The sequence below is a fragment of the Salvelinus fontinalis genome, chromosome 18 (genome assembly GCF_029448725.1).
Source record: "Salvelinus fontinalis isolate EN_2023a chromosome 18, ASM2944872v1, whole genome shotgun sequence".
Classification (NCBI taxonomy): domain Eukaryota; kingdom Metazoa; phylum Chordata; class Actinopteri; order Salmoniformes; family Salmonidae; genus Salvelinus; species Salvelinus fontinalis.
Window position 1 is genome coordinate 28,554,807 of NC_074682.1, and position 18,607 is coordinate 28,573,413.

The following is an 18,607-nucleotide window of genomic DNA, read 5'->3' on the forward strand; positions in this document are numbered from 1 at the left end:
AAGGAAGAGGTTGTTTGACAGGGTCAGAGAGGTTGAGGGGAATGGGGAGTGTGTGGTATTTTGGGTTTGGGGTGATGAGAGTAGTGAGGTTTGTAGGGAATTATTTTATTTTATTTTATTTTACTAGAAATTCGGGGTAGTTTTTAAGAGAATAAAGTGGTATAGATAGGTCGTGACTGGCTCACACTCCAGTACAGTAGGTGGCGGTGCATGCACCTGTCAGTTGGTTGCGATTCGACAATAAAACTTAAAGAAGAACCCTGAGTGGGACCCGAGGTGTTGTTGATCCTACCTGCAGTAACGCTCGCTGAGGGCTGTTGCATCTTTACTACGCCGTGAACGGGAAGACTACTGCTACAACCCTACCAAGGAGTCATTCGACGCACTGTGAAGTGCCCCGACCGTCGGACACCCTGCCCTCTTTACTTGGCAGGTCAGCGTCTCCTTGGCAAGCTGATATCTTACTGCTAACTAACTAGCAAGAAAGAAAGCTAGCTAGCTGTCATTTTGGTTCTGGAGGGAGAAAGAGAGAGAGAGAGAGAGAGAGAGAGAGGGGGGAGGGGGACAAATTAACTGATGGATTTCTAGAGCTCAGTGATGGAAACATTGGCAGTTAGTTCCGTTGTAATTCCATCGAGGGATAGGTATCATTAGCTAACTATGTGTCGTGTTGTCATTTGCAATTGCTGTTAGCTAGCTAGTTGGCCGGGACGTCACCGGTCCAGACTTTCTGTAATTTACAGTGAGACTGTTTAGACAGACAGGTTTCAGAGGCAGTGTCGCAACACATTTGTATTGCATACGTTTGCTATCCATTCCTATTGATCTCCCCTTTGTCTTTGATATTCATTGATGTCAGTATCGAACTCAGTTACTTTGCAATACTTTTATGATTGTACAAGTGGAACCTAGTTAAACCTGGAATGACCTGGGGGTCAGACTTACTGCATCATTGATACATTTGTTGCTTTGCTATAAACAAACAAGGTCTGCAACATTGGCCAAACATTTGTTTGGTCGGTGGGATCACAAGAAAGGGGTATGACCAAGTTTAGGCACCACTGTTGTATAGGAATTTCTGTGGTTACTGTGTGCAGATTGTGACTCTCCGATATGGAATTCTCAGTGGCTAAGATTTGTTTGGGAAGCCTCATGTTTAGTGGATTGTGAGGGCGGGACCTGCCATATCCCTCCCCATTGTGTCTTTAGGGGTGTGGCTGAACAGTGTTTTATAACTCAGAACTGGGTGAACAGGAGCATGAGTGTGGGTATCAATAGATGGCTTGGCTTGACTCTATGGTTCATTTTATTCTCTTTCATTCTCAACTCTTTTTCTAGCTATCCCACCCACCACATCCTGCCTCACTTTCACTCAAGTGAGAACTTGTATGAGATTAAATGATTTCAGTAAAACAGTTAAAGAAGCAGCTGGTGAGAGACAACTACTAGAGCCAACTGAACTCTAAGTCCCATTTGAGCACCTAGCCTTCATGTGAGCCAACCTTTCATCACATGACCTGTTCTCTCCTCTTCCACCTGTCAGTGTGCAGCTCCATTGTGGAGTCCCAGCAAGTGGCGGGGGAGGCTGAGGCAGCCTGAAGTAGAGGGCACTGTGCTAGCAGGGCCATGAGCACCACTGGGTACCAGCAGCAACAGGGGGGTGTTCGGACACGCCGAGGCCCAGTCAAGGAGAGGGATCCTGGGCAGGGTGTTGGCATGGAGGCGGCCTGCTGGCTGGCCCCTGGAGCCCTGCGTAGGCTGATTGAGCTGCCCACTCCCCCGCTTGACCGCCAACAGCTGAAGAGACTGGAGGAACACAGGTACTATCATTTGTAAAACCTAAGATCAATCATATCCTTATTTAGCTTTGACGTGATGATCACACAGTATGTGTTTTGTACATAGTGTTACATCAAGCACTTTGGGATGAAAATGTGTTAAATCTGGTTAATCGTTCTGAGGTCTTGGTTCCCCCTCTACAGGTACAGCAGTGCAGGTCACTCCCTGCTGGAGCCTCTGATGCAGTGCTACTGGGAGTGGCTGGTGGGCCATGTGCCCACCTGGATTGCCCCCAACCTCATCACCATTGTGGGCCTGGCCACCAACGTATTCACCACCCTGGTGCTGGTCTACTACTGCCCCACTGCCACTGAACAGGTAACACTGGCAACAATATAGCACCTATTCAGGTAGGGTGTAAGTCAGCATTTCCCAAACTCAGTCCTCGGGACCCCAAAGGGTGTACGTTCTACTGTCCTGCCCCACAGCCACTGAATAGGCTGGTTATACACTGCCTGGCTTAGTGCCATTGGACAGGTATGGTTGGAGGGCTCAAGTAAAGTGCTACCGTATTGTATTTGCCTGTCAGGCAGACTGAAATAAAGGTTATCGCAGACTGTCAGATTATTGAACACTGAAGCTACCGTGTTGCTCAAATGTTTGTAAACACTTTTTAGGTTGATCTCTAAAGCTACAAACAAACATTCAATACAACATTATCAGGGGTTCATATTTCATATAGCATTTGCATTGTTTTTTTTACTCTAGCAAGCATTCCCTCCCGTCAGTTATTTTGTCTCAAGGTTTTGTGAATGTGTTTTCTGTCAGCAATGGTTTTTATGATTTTGTCTGGCTTTTTGTTTGTTTACCATCTCTGTGCTGTTGAGAGTTTGGCATAGCTCAAGCTTTCTGTTCTGGATGAACATCCCGTGCCCATAGCTCTCAGGTTACAGTTAGTCTGCACCTGATACCCCGACCCCTTCCCCGGCCAACACAGCACAGCACTGCAGAGATGAGTGCACACTAAGGACCGGGAATAGAGAGGAGACAGCAAAACATACAAACTCTTAAGCTTAGTCGTTTCCCTCCAGAACTGAAAAGCTAGGATAACTTTGTCTTTCCACAAGGGAATTTAATTTGTGATATCAGACTTTAATGTACATAAAATTAGATTACGTTCAAACTAAGAGGCATACAAAACAGCCTAATGCATTTTGTTTGTCTATATATGCGGTAAAGGAGTCAATGGAACGCGGACTTTCTATTGATCAGATTGTCGTACATTCAACAAATATGATCTAACAAAGTGGATATTCTTCCAATCCGTCATGATTTATGTATTGTAACAGTACCACAATGTGGTTGCTTAACTCCGATGTTGATGTTTTCACTGCATAACATGTAGAAGCTGTCCCTTTTCAGGTTTAGAAGAAGTGACTGCTAAATGCTAACTCATGTTTGTATAAGCTGGTTAGCATAGCTAGCATACAGAAATCAGTGGTGATAGTCCAATCATTTTTTAATTAATACTGTTGAGTTCATGTCATGGTCATTAAAATATGTTGGGGTTGACATCTATATAGGCATTATACTCAGATTTTTACCTCAATATACTGTGAAATACACATATAAACAATAGCCTGAATGTAGGGTAATGTTGCTGGGGGCAATGAGGAGATTCGGGCACTTTCACCCATGCGTTTCCATGGCAATTCCATTGTTTTGGTCGAGTTTAATTGACCTCTTTACCGCATCTATAGACCACCATGTGCGTTGTTTGTTCAGCTCTGGCTGTTTTCCTAGTCCACAACACCAGTGTATGAGGGTAATTCCATGGCAACAGAATGATGCGGAGACTCATCTTTTTCACTTTAAAATGGAAGCTAAAAAAAAAACAATCATTGCAAAGTTAAGCATAACGTGCAACTCTAGGCACAAGGACTACTAGTAAACAATTTCCACTGAACACTTTACAAAACGCATTTACTGGAAGAATAGTGCAGATGCAAAGTTTGGTAACAGAATGACGGCACAAATATCACATTCATTCTATTACCGTGGAAATGCACATGAGCCAAGTGTATGTGGCTCACAAAAACAAAGACTTAGTCACTGTAAACATTAACTTATACAGTTGAAGTCGGAAGTTTACATACACCTTAGCCAAATACATTTAAACTCAGTTTTTCACAATTCCTGACATTTAATCCAAGTAAAAATTCTCTGTTTTAGGTCAGTTAGGATCACCACTTTATTTTAAGAATGAAATGTGAGAATAATAGTAGAGCGAATTATTTTTTTCAGCTTGTATTTCTTTCTTCACATTCCCAGTGGGTCAGAAGTTTACATACACTCAATTAGTATTTGGTAGCATTGCCTTTAAATTGTTTAACTTGGGTCAAACATTTCGGGTAGCCTTCCACAAGCTTCCCACAATAAGTTGGGTGAATTTTGGCCCATTCCTCCTGACAGAGCTGGTGTAACCAAGTCAGGTTTGTAGGCCTCTGTGCTCGCACACGCTTTTTCAGTTCTGCCCAGATATTTTCTATAGGATTGAGGTCAGTCAGGGCTTTGATGGCCACTCCAATAACTTGACTTTGTTGTCTTTAAGCCATTTTTCCACAACTTTGGAAATATGCTTGGGGTCATTGTCCAGTTGGAAGACCCATTTGCGACCAAGCTTTAACTTCTTGACTGATGTCTTGATGTTGCTTCAATATATCCACATAATTTCCCTGCCTCATGATGCCATCTATTTTGTGAAGTGCACCAGTCCCTCCTGCAGCTAAGCACCCCCACAACATGATGCTGCCACCCCCGTGCTTCAGTTGGGATGGTGTTCTTCGGCTTGCAAACATAACAATGGTCATTATGGCCAAACAGTTCTATTTTTGATTCATCAGACCAGAAGACATTTCTCCAAAAAGTAAGATTTGTCCCCATGTGCATTTGCAAACCGTAGTCTGGCTTTTTTATGTCGATTTTGGAGCAGTGGCTTCTTCCTTGCTGAGCGGCCTTTCAGGTTTGTCGATATAGGACTCGTTTTACTGTGGATATAGATACTTTTGTACCTGCTTCCTCCAGCATCTTCACAAGGTCCTTTGCTGCTGTTCTGGGATTGATTTGCACTTTTCGCACCAAAGTACGTTCATCTCTAGGAGACAGAACGCGTCTCCTTTCCTGAGCGGTATGACGGCTGCGTGGTCCCATGGTGTTTATACTTGCGTACTGTTTGTACAGATGAATGTGGTACCTTCAGGCGTTTGGAAATTGCTCCCAAGGATGAACCAGTCTACAATTCTTTTTCTGAGGTCTTGGCTGATTTCTTTTGATTTTCCCATGATGTCAAGCAAAGAAGAACTGAGTTTGAAGGTAGGCCTTGAAATACATTCACACTTACACCTCCAATTGACTCAAATGATGTCAATTAGCCTATCAGAAGCTTCTAAAGCCATGACATAATTTTCTGGAATTTTCCAAGCTGTTTAAAGGCACAGTCAACTTAGTGTATGTAAACTTCTGACCCACTGGAATTGTGATACAGTGAAATAATCTGTAAACAATTGTTGGAAAAATTACTTGTGTCATGCACAAAGTAGATGTCCTAACCGACTTGCTATAGTTTGTTAACAAGAACTTTGTGGAGTGGTGGAAAAATGAGTTTTAATGACTCCAACCTAAGTGTATGTAAACTTCGGACTTCAACTGTATAATCTACTTATTTGTTATAGAAGCCAGTCTAACCATGGAAGAAAACATGTTTATTATCCCTACAATTCCAGCTTTCCAAGCTAGCAGCAGACTGCATATTTGACCATTTGAATTTAATCCACAAATAACCTTGAAAAATAGACCAAGCATTATCCGCAAGACAAAACATGTTCTCATTTTAGTAGTCTTTAATGCAGATGTTCTTTCATCCTGGCCCTGGCACCCACAGGGGTGCAGGCTACTCTTCTGGCCCAGCAGTATCACACATGATTGAATGAATCAAGGGCTTGATGATTAGTTGAATCTGGTGTGTTAGTGCTGGGCTGGAACAAAAGCCTGCACACCCTGTGGGTCTCCAGGAGGCAGGTTTGAAGATCACTGCTGTGTCACCTGACTTCCACTGTGCTGCTTAACAGGTCACTGCTTCAACAATCGGCAACTAAAAGGTGGGTTAGAGTAGTTTTAATTCGGAAAAGTTACAGGATTTGATAACGAGTGTAACTTGTTTTCCCCTTCTGTAAATAGAGCTCTGTCTCTGAAGTTATCCACCCCCTCCACTGTTTCCTTTTGTAGGACAACGGTTGAAAAATCACTCTGCATGCATATTTGCTCACAATGTGGAGCAACAAAGGAAGGCAAAACGGAGAATATAATTTACTGGACTCGCTAGACTAGAGAGAATTCAGTTTATCACAGAACAGGCTCGGTAGGGTACTAGTTCTGGAGGGAGAATCTCAGTGACTGTGTACCTATGTCACAACACCTCTTATAATGTCCATGTTCATTGTTGTAAGAATGATTCAACACCTGACATAATAGGTGATAATTCTGTTAACAGGTTAGCGGTGTGATAGTTAAAGAGCTAAAACATTAGTGGCAGCACTGTTTCATAGCCCAGAGAAGTTGGTATTTACTTAACATGCTGTACTAGTCAGTGTCCTGTTTATGATGACCCAGGTCAGGAGTATTTAAGACAACCTACCCTGTGTGTGTTAGTGTTTTATGAGTAAACAGTGCAGCTGATACAGGGTGTTTTCCGGGCTGAGTTTGTCACCGTGTCATGTTTGAACAGAAAGTACACTTGCTCTAGGGCCTCTTAGTTTCACACCCCTGTCATCTTGCCATTGAATTCATAATCATATGTTCACTGATAACACAGAGGCAGTCAGCAGATATTTCCACCCTGCTCTACTTTTCAATATCTCCATGCCAACCCCTTGGCACTGTCCTCTTTCATAACCCCCTTCTCTCCTGCTCCCCAAATCCCTGTTTCTGCCTGAGGACCTGAAAGAATAAAAAGCTTAATGTATGAGGCTATGAGCTGCTCTGCAATAACAGGGTGGTTATTTATATGAATGCCAAGTGGGAAGCCTCTAAGTTGTAGGCCAGGATGTGTCATATTCCGGTTGGTTTTGGTCTCTGTAAACTGCTGTCAGCTCATCATAGACCCAGTGAAAACGGGACAGGAAATGAAGGCATGACGCTATGAAACTCTCTCCATGCTGGTTAACTAATGAACGACAAAGCTCTGCTGTGTTCCAAATCTATTTAGAGGGAAACAAACCACACATCAACCTCTTTTACTCAAGTTCCAACATATTTTCTTTGTGTAGTCTACAGCTGCCAGAAGATCACGTTTTATGTCAGATAATTCTCTATTGATGATAATACCCACCGATTCTCTTAGAAAACAATTTATACATGTTTTGTGAGATTACACTATCATAACCCCCCCAAAAAATCCATTGGGAGGAAGTCATTTTTTATAGTGTTCGTTAAGTGTTCTTTGGTGTCGTCTTTTTTCGTCAGGCACCGCTGTGGGCATACCTGCTGTGTGCGGTGGGCCTGTTTGTGTACCAATCACTGGATGCCATTGATGGGAAACAGGCCAGACGAACTAATAGCAGCTCTCCGCTGGGTGAACTGTTTGACCACGGCTGTGACTCCCTCTCCACAGGTACAGCCGCCCCTCTGTGTGTTCCATATAACTTTGTTTGCCTTATTAGGATTTCATTGACTCTGTTTCCATTTTCTCTCTCTCTTTCAGTGTTTGTGGTCCTGGGCACCAGTATAGCAGTGCAGCTGGGCACCAACCCTGACTGGATGTTCTTCTGCTGTTTCGCTGGCATGTTCATGTTCTACTGTGCCCACTGGCAGACATACGTCTCCGGCACCCTGCGCTTCGGCATGTGAGTGTGTCTGTATGGGGAGGAGGGAGAAGAGTGGCTTTAGAGAAGTAGAGTGATGCTGGTAGTAGGTGAGGGAGTGGATATGGGGAATTAAGGGAGAGGTAAGTGATGGGTTAGAATGAAAAGTGAAAGATAGGATCTACACTGCAGTTCTAGTGTAGCGAAGAGCGTCAGGGGTCTCAAAGGCATTCCCAGATTGTGGGTCAGTGGTCCCCCGTGGTCTCAGCTGTATAATTAGGCTACTTACTAGTTGGCTACTTACTAAGCTTTTGTATAATTTCAGTCAGTAGTTTTGAAAGTTGTGCTCATGACCCAAAACGTGTCCTCAAATTGTGTACTACGTCAATTTTTGCGCAACATGAGCTCATGGGCTCTCATGAAGTGATTTTCAAATACATTTGCATTGATGTCAGAGTGATTAGAGGGACAATAGAGTGCTGAGTACCAGGCAGTTAACAAGTTTGGTAGGCTACTAATGACCATCAGCAGCATCAGAGCTTGGAGAAGCGTAATACCGTGACTACGCGGTCACGTGGAATTTGACTGCCTTCATGACTCGTGACCGGCGGTAATACGGTCACAGTAACAGCCCTATGTGTGTGTAAGCATCGTTATGATCAAGTATTTATATCCTTTATTCTCAAAGTGGAGTGCATTTTGAAAAATGTTCTCTGTGTGTAGATTTGATATTACAGAGTTACAGATCTGTCTAGCGCTGTTACAGATGCTGACAGCCACTGTAGGCCCCTTCCTGTGGAACGTGACGGTAAATCTCTGACGGACAGCATCTTGGCCTGACAGATATGCAGTGAGCCTCAGCCAATTAGATCCCTGCTTCCCCACACACTGACCTCTAGCCACAAGCTAATGGGAGGGAGGAAATCTTTGCACTTGCCTGGTCTGAAAACAAACCATTTCATGATTAGAAACGGACTAGATCCATGCTACTGAAAGAATATCAAAACATACACCAAGTGTACAAAACATTATGAACAGCTTCCTAATATTGAGTTGCACCCTCTTCACTTTCGCCCTCCGAACAGCCTCAATTCATCAGGGCATGGACTCTACAAGGTATCGAATGCGTTCCACAGGGATGCTGGCCCATGTTGACTCCAATGCTTCCCAAAGTTGTGTCAAGTTGGCTGGATGTCCTTTGGGTGGTGGACCATTCTTGATACACACAGGGAAACTGTTGAGTGTGAAAAACCCAGCAGTGTTGCAGTTCTTGACACAACCCGGTGCGCCTGGCACCTACTACCATACCTGTTCAAAGGCACAATCCATGTCTAATTGTCTCAAGGCTTTAACAGTCCTTCTTTAACATGTCTCCTCCCCTTCATCTACACTGATTGGAGTGGATTTAACAAGTGACATCAATAAGAGATCATAGCTTCCACCTGGTTTCACCTGGTCAGTCTATTATTATATATATATTTTTTTTACCTTTATCAGGGAATCATACTATGTCATGGAAAGAGCAGGTGTCCTTAATGTTTTGTAAACTCAGTGCATATGTTTGCCACAAGTGCATCATGATTGACATCTCTGACTGGAAGAGCTGTGGTTAGTGTTTGGGTGAAGACACTAGTGCATGCTTGTGCCGCTGTGCTTATGGACAGAGTTGATGACTGTTCTGACTAACCTCTGCTCTCTGCCTGCTCCTCTCAGCATTGATGTGACTGAGGTGCAACTCTTCATTATAATGATGTATTTGCTGGCCGCCGTGGGAGGATCTGCTTTTTGGCAGTCACCGGTAATTCTGATTGGCTCAAATTTCCACTGATTGCCTTTTGGTAACTGAAATGAATGGCATAACTAACTGATGAAGCTTTAACACTGGTAATATAATGGTTGCGCTGCCAGCATCGGTATGTTCTAATTCTGTGTAATTCCTTACTATATTAAATGCAATTTCACTCAGTAATGAAACAGTTTTTTGAATGAAATGAACCATCTTACTAACAATGATTAGAGTTGTGAAATGTACTAAACACTGATGGTGTTGACTGGCTGTTTGTAATAAATGATATCTTGCTCCCTCACCTCCACAGATCCCAGTCATAAACATCCAGATGAAAATAGTTCCAGCCATCTGCACTTTCTTAGGGGCTATCTTTTCCTGTACTAATTACTTCCGGGTTATATTTACCGGAGGTGTGGGCAAAAATGGATCCACAATAGCAGTAAGTCTACAATTGACCTGTATCCTAGTCCCTGACCTTCATAAAGAACTGAATAGGCTTAAGCAAAATGGTAGTCCCCACCTTTCCCTTTGACGGTCTCTGTGTTTTCTTTTGATGTATTGCTCACACCAATCCTGTCCCTTTAACATGAACATAAAAAAAAAAAAAATCCAAGATGGTGTGGCAGTGCAGACGTGGTTTGTCGTCCTCTCGTTTACTTTTTGTATTTTTCGTATTTTTTGTATATATTTCCATTTATTTGTAATCTCTTTTCCACTTTTAAATTAAATATACCTTCCGGTAACCCGCCTCACCCAATGTGACGCGGATCCGCAATTTTTTTTAGACCTAGCCAGAACCTCCATCAGAAGCTAGCCAGCTAATTAGCTACTAGCTATTTAGCCACTGCTCGCAGCCTTTACCTTCTGCACAGACACCACATTTTTTTTTTAGCTTGGATAATACTTGCCAGCCTGCCCGTATCGGACTGTTTTCTCCACGACAACGCCTGATTCCTGCCGTAAACCCTGGACCTTTACTCCTGATCATCACAGCTAGCTAGCTGCCACCGAGTGACCCGGCCCCGAAGCTAGCCCTGAGCCAGGCCCACCTCCCGGCCTACTCTGTGATCACTCGGCTACTCAGCCGATGCCTCCCGGACTCTACCCCAGCATGGCTCGAATCCACTACTCCACCGGATCCTTGCCGTAAGCTCTGGACCTTTGCCTCGGATCATCGCTGCTAGCTAGCTGCTACCGAGTGGCTAACGCCCCTGCCCTGAAGCTAGCACCAGTTAGTCGCGAGCCAGGCGCATCTCCCGGCTAGCAAAAAAAATGACTGCAACTACAATACCTCTTTCGCCATCTGGTCCGGACCATTTGTCGACACGGCGCCCCGCCGTACCACCACGACTGTTCCGCCGACGTATCTCCATCAGCTGTGCCCTCAACCGGCCTTTGCCGGGCGTCGGCGCTGACGCTTCTACTTACCCCGGCCTGCTAACTTTAAACGCTGTGTCTCCCGCGTGCTAGCTTAGTAACGGCTACCCCGCGGCTTCCCTGTTCCATCTATTGCTGTTCACTGGACCCTATGATCACTTGGCTACATAGCTGATGCCTGCTGGACTGTTCATTTATCACGGTACTCCATTTTGTTTATTTTTTGTTTATCTGTCGGCCCTAGCCTCGAACTCAGGCCCTGTGTGTAGTTAACCGACCCTCTCTGCCCATTCATCGCCATTTTACCTGTTGTCTTAGCTGATTAGCTGTTGTTGTCTTACACGTTGTCTTAGCTAGCTCTCCCAATCAACACCTGTGATTGCTTTATGTCTCACTTTATGTCTCTCTCTCTTGTATACTGTTGTTTAGGATAGTTATCATTGTTTTAGTTTACTGCTGAGCCCCTGGTCCCACTCAACATGCCTCAGATACCTCCTTTGTCCCACCTCCCACACATGCGGTGACCTCACCCAGCCTAACTAGCCCATCCAGAGATGCAACCTCTCTTATCACTCGTGCCTGGGTTTAGCTCCACTGTATCCGCATCCCACCACCATACCCCATCTTAAATAAGAATGCCCCTTTGAAAAAATGTAGAACTAAGAACAGATATAGCCCTTGCTTCACTCCAGACCTGGCTGCCCTCGGCCAGCACAAAAACATCCTGTGGCGGACTGCACTAGCATAGAATAGTCCCCGCGATATGCAACTTTTCAGGTAAGTCAGGTACCAATACACGCAGTCAGTCAGGAAAGCAAAGGCTAGGTTTTTCAAACAGAAATTTGCATCCTGTAGCTCTAACTCCAAAAAGTTTTTGGACACTAAAGTCCATGGAGAATAAGAGCACCTCCTCCCAACTGCCCTGAGGCTAGGTAACACTGTCACCGCTGATAAATCCATGATAATCGAGAATTTCAATAAGCATTTCTCTACGGCTGGCCGTGCTTTCCTCCTGGCTACCCCAACCCCGGGCCAACAGCTCCGCCCCCCCCCCCCCCCCCCCCCCCCCCCCCGCAGCTACTTGCCCAAGCCTCCCCAGCTTCTCCTTCACCCAAATCCAGATAGCAGATGTTCTGAAAGAGCTGCAAAACCTGGACCCGTACAAATCAGCTGGGCTAGACAATCTGAAACCTCTCTTTCTAAAATGATCTGCCGCCATTGTTGCAACCCCTATTACCAGTCTGTTCAACCTCTTTCTTATTGTCTGAGATCCCTAAAGATTGGAAAGCTGCCGCGGTCATCCCCCTTCTTCGAAGGGGGTGACACTCTAGACCCAAACTGTTATAGACATATATCCATCCTGCACTGCCTTTCTAAAGTCTTCGAAAGCCAAGTTAACAAACAGATCACTGACCATTTCGAATACCACCGTACCTTCTCCGCTGTGCAATGTGGTTTTCGAGCTGGTCACAGGTGCACCTCAGCCACGCTCAAGGTACTAAACGATATCATAACCGCCATTGGTAAAAGACAGTACTGTGCAGCTGTCTTCATCCACCTGGCCAAGGCTTTCGACTCTGTCAACCGCCGTATTCTTATCGGCAGACTCAACAGCCTTGGTTTCTCAAATGACTGTCTCGCCTGGTTCACCAACTACTTCTCAGACAGAGTTCAGTGTGTCAAATCGCAGGGCCTGTTGTCCGGACTTCTGGCAGTCTCTATGGGGGTACCACAGGGTTCAATTCTCGGGCCGACTCTTTTCTCTGTTAATATCAACGATGTCGCTCTTGCTCCGGGTGATAACCTGATCCACCTCTACGCAGACACCATTCTGTATACATCTGGACCTTCTTTGGACACTGTTAACAAACCTCTAAAACGACCTTCAATGCTATACAACACTCCTGCAGTGGCCTCCAACTGCTCTTAAACGCTAGTAAAACCAAATGCATGCTTTTCAACCGTTCGCTGCTCGCACCCTCCCGCCCGACTAGCATCACCACCCTGGACGGTTCTGACTTAGAATATGTGGACAACTACAAATACCTAGGTGTCTGGCTAGACTGTAAACTCTCCTTCCAGACTCATATTAAACATCTCAAATCCAAAATTAAATATAGAATCGGCTTCCTATTTCGCAACAAGGTATCCTTCACTCACGCCGCCAAACATACCCTCATCAAACTGACTATCCTACCGATCGGCGATGTCATTTACAAAATAGCTTCCAATACTCTACTCAGCATACTAGATGTAGTCTATCACAGTGCCATCCGTTTTGTCACCAAAGCCTCTTATACCACCCACCACTGCGACCTGTATGCTGTAGTCGGCTGGCCCTCGCTACTTATTCATCGCCAGACCCACTGGCTCCAGGTCATCTATAAGTCTATGCTAGGTAAAGCCCCACCTTATCTCAGCTCACTGGTCACGATAACACCCACCCGTAGCATGCGCTCCAGCAGGTATATCTCACTGGTCATCCCCAAAGCCAACACCTCATTTGGCCGCCTTTCCTTCCAGTTCTCTGCTGCCAATGACTGGAACGAATTGCAAAAATCGCTGAAGTTGGAGACTTAGATCTCCCTCAGTAACTTTAAACATCAGCTATCTGAGCCCCCTAACCGATCACTGCAGCTGTACACAGCCCATCTGTAAATAGCCCACCCAATCTACCTACCTCATCCCCATATTGTTTTTATTTACTTTTCTGCTCTTTTGCACACCAGTATTTCTACTTGCACGTCACCATCTGCTCATCTATCACTCCAGTGTTAATCTGCTAAATAGTAATTACTTCGCTACTATGGCCTATTTATTGCCTTACCTCCTCACGCCATTTGCACACTTTCTTTTTTTTCTTCTATTGTGTTATTGACTACTCTTGTTTACTCCATGTGTAACTCTGTGTTGTTATATGTGTCGAACTGCTTCGCTTTATCTTGGCCAGGTCGCAGTTGTAAATGAGAACTTGTTCTCAACTAGCCTACCTGGTTAAATAAAGGTGAAATGAATAAACAATACATTTAAAAAAACATCTACAAAAATGCCTGGGGTGAATTCTCCCAAATACAGTGTAAGTCGGAAGTTTACATACACCTTAGCCAAATACCTTTTGAACTCAGTTTTTCTATATTCCTGACATTTAATCCTAGTAAAAATTCCCTGTCTTAGGTCAGGTAGGATTACCACTTTATTTTAAGAATGTGAAATGTGAGAATAATAGAGCGAATTATTTATTTCAGCTTTTATTTCTTTCATCACATTCCCAGTGGGTCAGAAGTTTGCATGCAGTCAATTAGTATTTGGTAGCATTGCCTTTAAATTGTTTAACTTGGGTAAAACGTTTTGGGTAGCGTTCCACAAGCTTCCCACAATAAGTTGGGTGAATTTTGGCCCATTCCTCCAAACTGAACTGGTGTAACTGAGTCAGGTTTGTCGGCCTCCTTGCTCGCACATGCTTTTTCAGTTCTGCCCAGAAATGTTCTATAGGATTGAGGTCAGGGCTTTGTGATGGCCACTCCAATACTTTGTTGTCCTTAAGCCATTTTGCCACAACTTTGGAAGTATGCTTGGGGTCATTGTCCATTTGGAAGACCCATTTGCGACCAAGCTTTAACTTCCTGAATGATGTCTTGAGATGTTGCTTCAGTATATCCACATCTTTTCCCTGCCTCATGATGCCATCTATTTTGTGAAGTGCACCAGTCCCTCTTGCAGCAAAGCATCCCCACAACATGATGCTCCCACCGCCGTGCTTCACAGTTGGGATGGTGTTCTTAGGCTTTCAAGCCTCCCCCTTTTTCCTCCAAACATAACGATGGTTATTATGGCCAAATACTTATATTTTTGTTTCATCAGTCCAGAGGATATTACTCCAAAAAGTACGATCTTTGTCCCTATGTGCAGTTGCAAACCGTAGTCTGGCTTTTTTATGGCAGTTTTGGAGCAGTGGCTACTTCCTTGCTGAGCGGCCTTTCAGGTTTGTCGATATAGGACTTGTTTTATTGTGGATATAGATACTTTTGTACCTGTTTCCTCCAGCATCTTCACAATGTCCTTTGCTGTTGATCTGGGATTGATTTGCATTTTTCGTGCTAAAGTACGTCCATCTCTAGGAGACAGAATGCGTCTCCTTCCTGAGCGGTATGATGGCCGCGTGGTCCCATGGTGTTTATACTTGCGTACTATTGTTTGTACAGATGAACGTGGTACCTTCAGGCCTTTGAAATTGCTCCCAAGGATGAACCAGACTTGTGGAGGTCTACAATAATTTTTTTCTGAGGTCTTGGCTGATTTTCTTTTGATTTTCCCATGATGTCAAGCAAAGAGGCACTGAGTTTGAAGGTAGACCTTTAAATACATCTACAGGTACACCTCCAATTGACTCAAATTATGTCAATTAGCCTATCAGATGCTTCTAAAGCCATTACATCTTTTTCTGTAATTTTCTAAGCTGTTTAAAGGCACAGTCAACTTAGTTTATGTAAACTTCTGATTCACTATAATTGTGATACAGTGAGTTATAAGTGAAATAATATTTTTTTTAACAATTGTTGGAAAACTAGTTGTCATGCACAAAGTAGATGTCCTAACTGACTTGCCATAACTACAGTTTGTTAACAAGAAATTTATGGAGTGGTTGAAAAACGAGTTTTAATGACCCCAACCTAAGTGTATGTAAACATCCGACTTCAACTGTAAATGTTTACCAACTTTGACACAATGTAGTTTAGAATTACTATGAAGGATATGACAATATACTTTTTAGGTGATGATGCTGGCTTGATGACTGCTTGTTTGTCTATTTCATCCATTTGCCTGAGCTGTCTATTAGCTTCGGAGGAAATTAAGGATGTGTATTAAGACTGTTGGACCTGGTCCCAGCTCAGTTCAGTTGGCCGAGCAATATGAGTGTTTGTCACTTGATAATATTTATTTTAGGTAGGGCCCACCCATGTTTTCCTTCGGGGGACTTACTGTATATTATGACTTAACACCTAGTTGTGTCCACCAGCATTCCTTACTGTGTGTTTTCTTTCACCAAGCTGCACTCACATATCATCTAGGCCTATTAATAATGTCCACTCATTTGGACTCTTCTTTCTCTCTCTCCTCTCCAGGGAACCAGTGTCCTATCTCCTGTGTTACATATAGGCTCAGTAATAATACTGGCCATGATGATCTATAAGAAGTCCGCTATCCAGCTCTTTGAGAAGCACCCCTGTGTTTATATCCTGGCCTTTGGCTTCGTGTCGGCCAAGATCACCAACAAATTAGTTGTAAGTGTGGTGTGCTGCTTATACGCCCACCCTGAACATTGTACTGTTGATGTAAATGTACTTGATGCAAGAACGTGTATGATGTAAATGAATGTCATCCATGTTAATGTGCTTACTGATTAAACCACGACTCTTGCCTGTGTCTTATTTGTTTCAGGTAGCACATATGACAAAGAGTGAGATGCATCTACATGATATAGCATTCCTGGGGCCAGGCCTGCTGTTCCTGGACCAGTATTTCAACAGTTTTATTGATGAATACCTGGTGCTGTGGATTGCACTGGTGAGTACACACACACTTCCATGGTATAGAGGTCCATAGTACCTGAGCAAGGTCAGGGTGGTCATTCCACAACAAAGTAAGAGGACATGCAATCTACAGCATGTGTTCACATGAGAACATTTCTTTGAAATGAACCATCGGTCATTTCACATGCAACACTGACTTGCTGTGCATTTTTCAGAGGCACATGTTTTCAGTCTAATGCCACGTTTATTTGTAATAGCAAAGCCCTTTGATACTTCGGCATCATCCATCCATCTACTCACAGGGTCCATTATCTAGTTTTGTCTATCATGTTTTCTGACTTAATTTCCTCTTCCGCTTTCCGTCTGCAGATCCTGTCTTTCGTTGACTTGGTGCGTTACTGTGTCAGTGTTTGCAACCAGATCGCCTCCCATCTTCACATCTTTGTCTTCAGAATCAAGCCACTGACCCCCTCCACCCTTCAGTGAGGACATGGAACCATTACATTCTCCCCCCCCCCCCACCTCTCTCCCTCTCTTTCTTCATGTTAGATTGCTAGTCGTCACTATCTTTCTTTACCCTTTTTAAATGTGTTGGGGTGGATCTATTACCGGTAGAGATTCAGAGTGAATGAGGGGATAGATGAAATGAGGTGTTAAGTTATTTTCCATCACTGCTTTGTGCAATTTGTGTTGATTTCATCTTGTTACAGTAGTCAGATTCCTAGACAAAAATAAGGTGAATGCACCAATTTGTAAGTCGCTCTGGATAAGAGCGTCTGCTAAATGACTTAAATGTAAATGTAATGATTAGTCCCTTTTTTCTGCAGTGAATGGTCACATAGGAAATGTACTGAGTGGTCTCCTCTGTGCCAGAGAGGGTAAATTAGTGCAAGACTGCAATGGGTTTGAATAGGTGCTACCTTATTCATTTAATAATTGTGTTATTGTACTTTAAAACAAACATTGTGTTGATGGTATGTTTGTTCTCTACAAGAAAATGTAGAGCATAGGAAGTGATTTACACAGGATGTCTGTCTGCTTTCAGTTTTGTTTCAGAGGAGTGTTGTCTTTATTATATATAGAGGGATGGGATTGTTTTGTAATATTTGCATAACCTCACTTTTCAGTTTCATAAATATATAACTATTAGTGTTGATAGTTGTGCTGTTTTCTATTATTTCAAAATGTCTCACCTGGCATATCTATCAATCTTGCGTAGGTGGTATTATTAACTCTGCAATAATTGATTGCATTTAAATTATGATTTCTGTAAAACATTACATATGTAAACATGTTATTTTAGGGCGCCCCTGATCAATGGCTTACAACAAATTATTGTAAACGATTCAAATAGTATTGCACCTTTTGAAAAGATGGGTGTCTCGAGCCTCGTTTTAACTAGGCAAGTCAGTTAAGAACAAATTTTTATTTACAATGTCAGCCTAGGAACAGTGGGTTAACTGCCTTGTTCAGGGGCAGAACGACAGATTTTTACCTTGTTAGCTGGGGGATCTAGCAACCTTTCGGTTACTGGCCCAACGCTCTAACTAGGCTACCTGCTGCCCCAACACAATGTATTGAAAGTTGAATTTGACTGATAATGTAGGGCTATCCAGAGCTTGTTTATATCTACAATCTAAGGACATGTTTTCTAAGTTTACTTTAAAAAATATATTTTAAAATTACCTTCTAACAAAAAAACTTGACACAACTTTCTTTATGTAGCACGTTCTGCACTGTGCCAGGTCCACATACAGCAATTAAGTGTTTTGGGAGATTTGGAGAGCTTTCATGTGAAACAAAAAGGATATTCTGACTGTGCCCTAATCATATTTGTATCTACATACCAGCAGTCTGCTTATTCAGTCATCAGAATAATAGAAATGGACTTATTTCTCTGTAATGTTGTTGGTATGTAAGTTACTGAGCTCATACAACAATGTGTGCGTATAGTTGCTGATGTCAGATCAGTGCTCTCATTGTACTAGTCATTCTCAGATAAGTAAAAGGATGCCTTAAACAGTTGGATTTTCTGTTGTATGATAGTCAAGCCTCTTAACATGCCCCTAATTTGTTTCCTTTGTGTGTTTACGGTGTTTTCGCTCGTTACCGTTTTATTTTGGCCAGACTGTCAAACTCAGGTATATTAGTTTTCAGACAAGTATGTTCATAGGTTGTAACAAAAGAACAAGATCACTCTACAATCTCTCCCTCACTAATGCAAATAAAATGTAATATTCACACATGTAAGTTGCTACCTAGTGTCATTTGTG

The 18,607-nt window shown here is 43.3% G+C and overlaps 1 protein-coding gene across 2 annotated transcripts; it reads left to right on the forward strand.

Annotated features, from left to right (window-relative positions):
- The first annotated feature begins 238 nt into the window (after window positions 1–238).
- On the forward strand, window positions 239–18,584 carry LOC129815906 (choline/ethanolaminephosphotransferase 1-like). 2 transcript variants are annotated; one of them, XM_055870111.1, is made up of 10 exons: window positions 239–433; window positions 1,544–1,820; window positions 1,983–2,157; window positions 7,300–7,447; window positions 7,538–7,679; window positions 8,361–8,445; window positions 9,734–9,865; window positions 15,927–16,085; window positions 16,243–16,368; window positions 16,704–18,584. In XM_055870111.1, exons 2-10 carry the CDS (start codon window positions 1,627–1,629, stop codon window positions 16,818–16,820), a joined length of 1,278 nt encoding a protein of 425 aa, XP_055726086.1. In that variant the 5' UTR covers window positions 239–433; window positions 1,544–1,626; the 3' UTR covers window positions 16,821–18,584. The 2 variants fall into 2 exon arrangements, with proteins under 2 accessions (XP_055726086.1, XP_055726085.1); XM_055870110.1 differs by lacking the exon at window positions 8,361–8,445 and adding an exon at window positions 9,351–9,435.
- The last annotated feature ends 23 nt before the right edge of the window (window positions 18,585–18,607 follow it).

Excerpts from the sequence above, each read along its gene's own strand:
- LOC129815906 (XM_055870111.1), top strand. The coding sequence starts at position 1,627 with ATGAGCACCACTGGGTACCAGCAGCAACAGGGGGGTGTTCGGACACGC. Across the intron at positions 9,866-15,926 it reads AAAATGGATCCACAATAGCA|GGAACCAGTGTCCTATCTCC; the intron begins GTAAGTCTACAA and ends TCTCCTCTCCAG. Across the intron at positions 16,086-16,242 it reads AGATCACCAACAAATTAGTT|GTAGCACATATGACAAAGAG; the intron begins GTAAGTGTGGTG and ends TATTTGTTTCAG.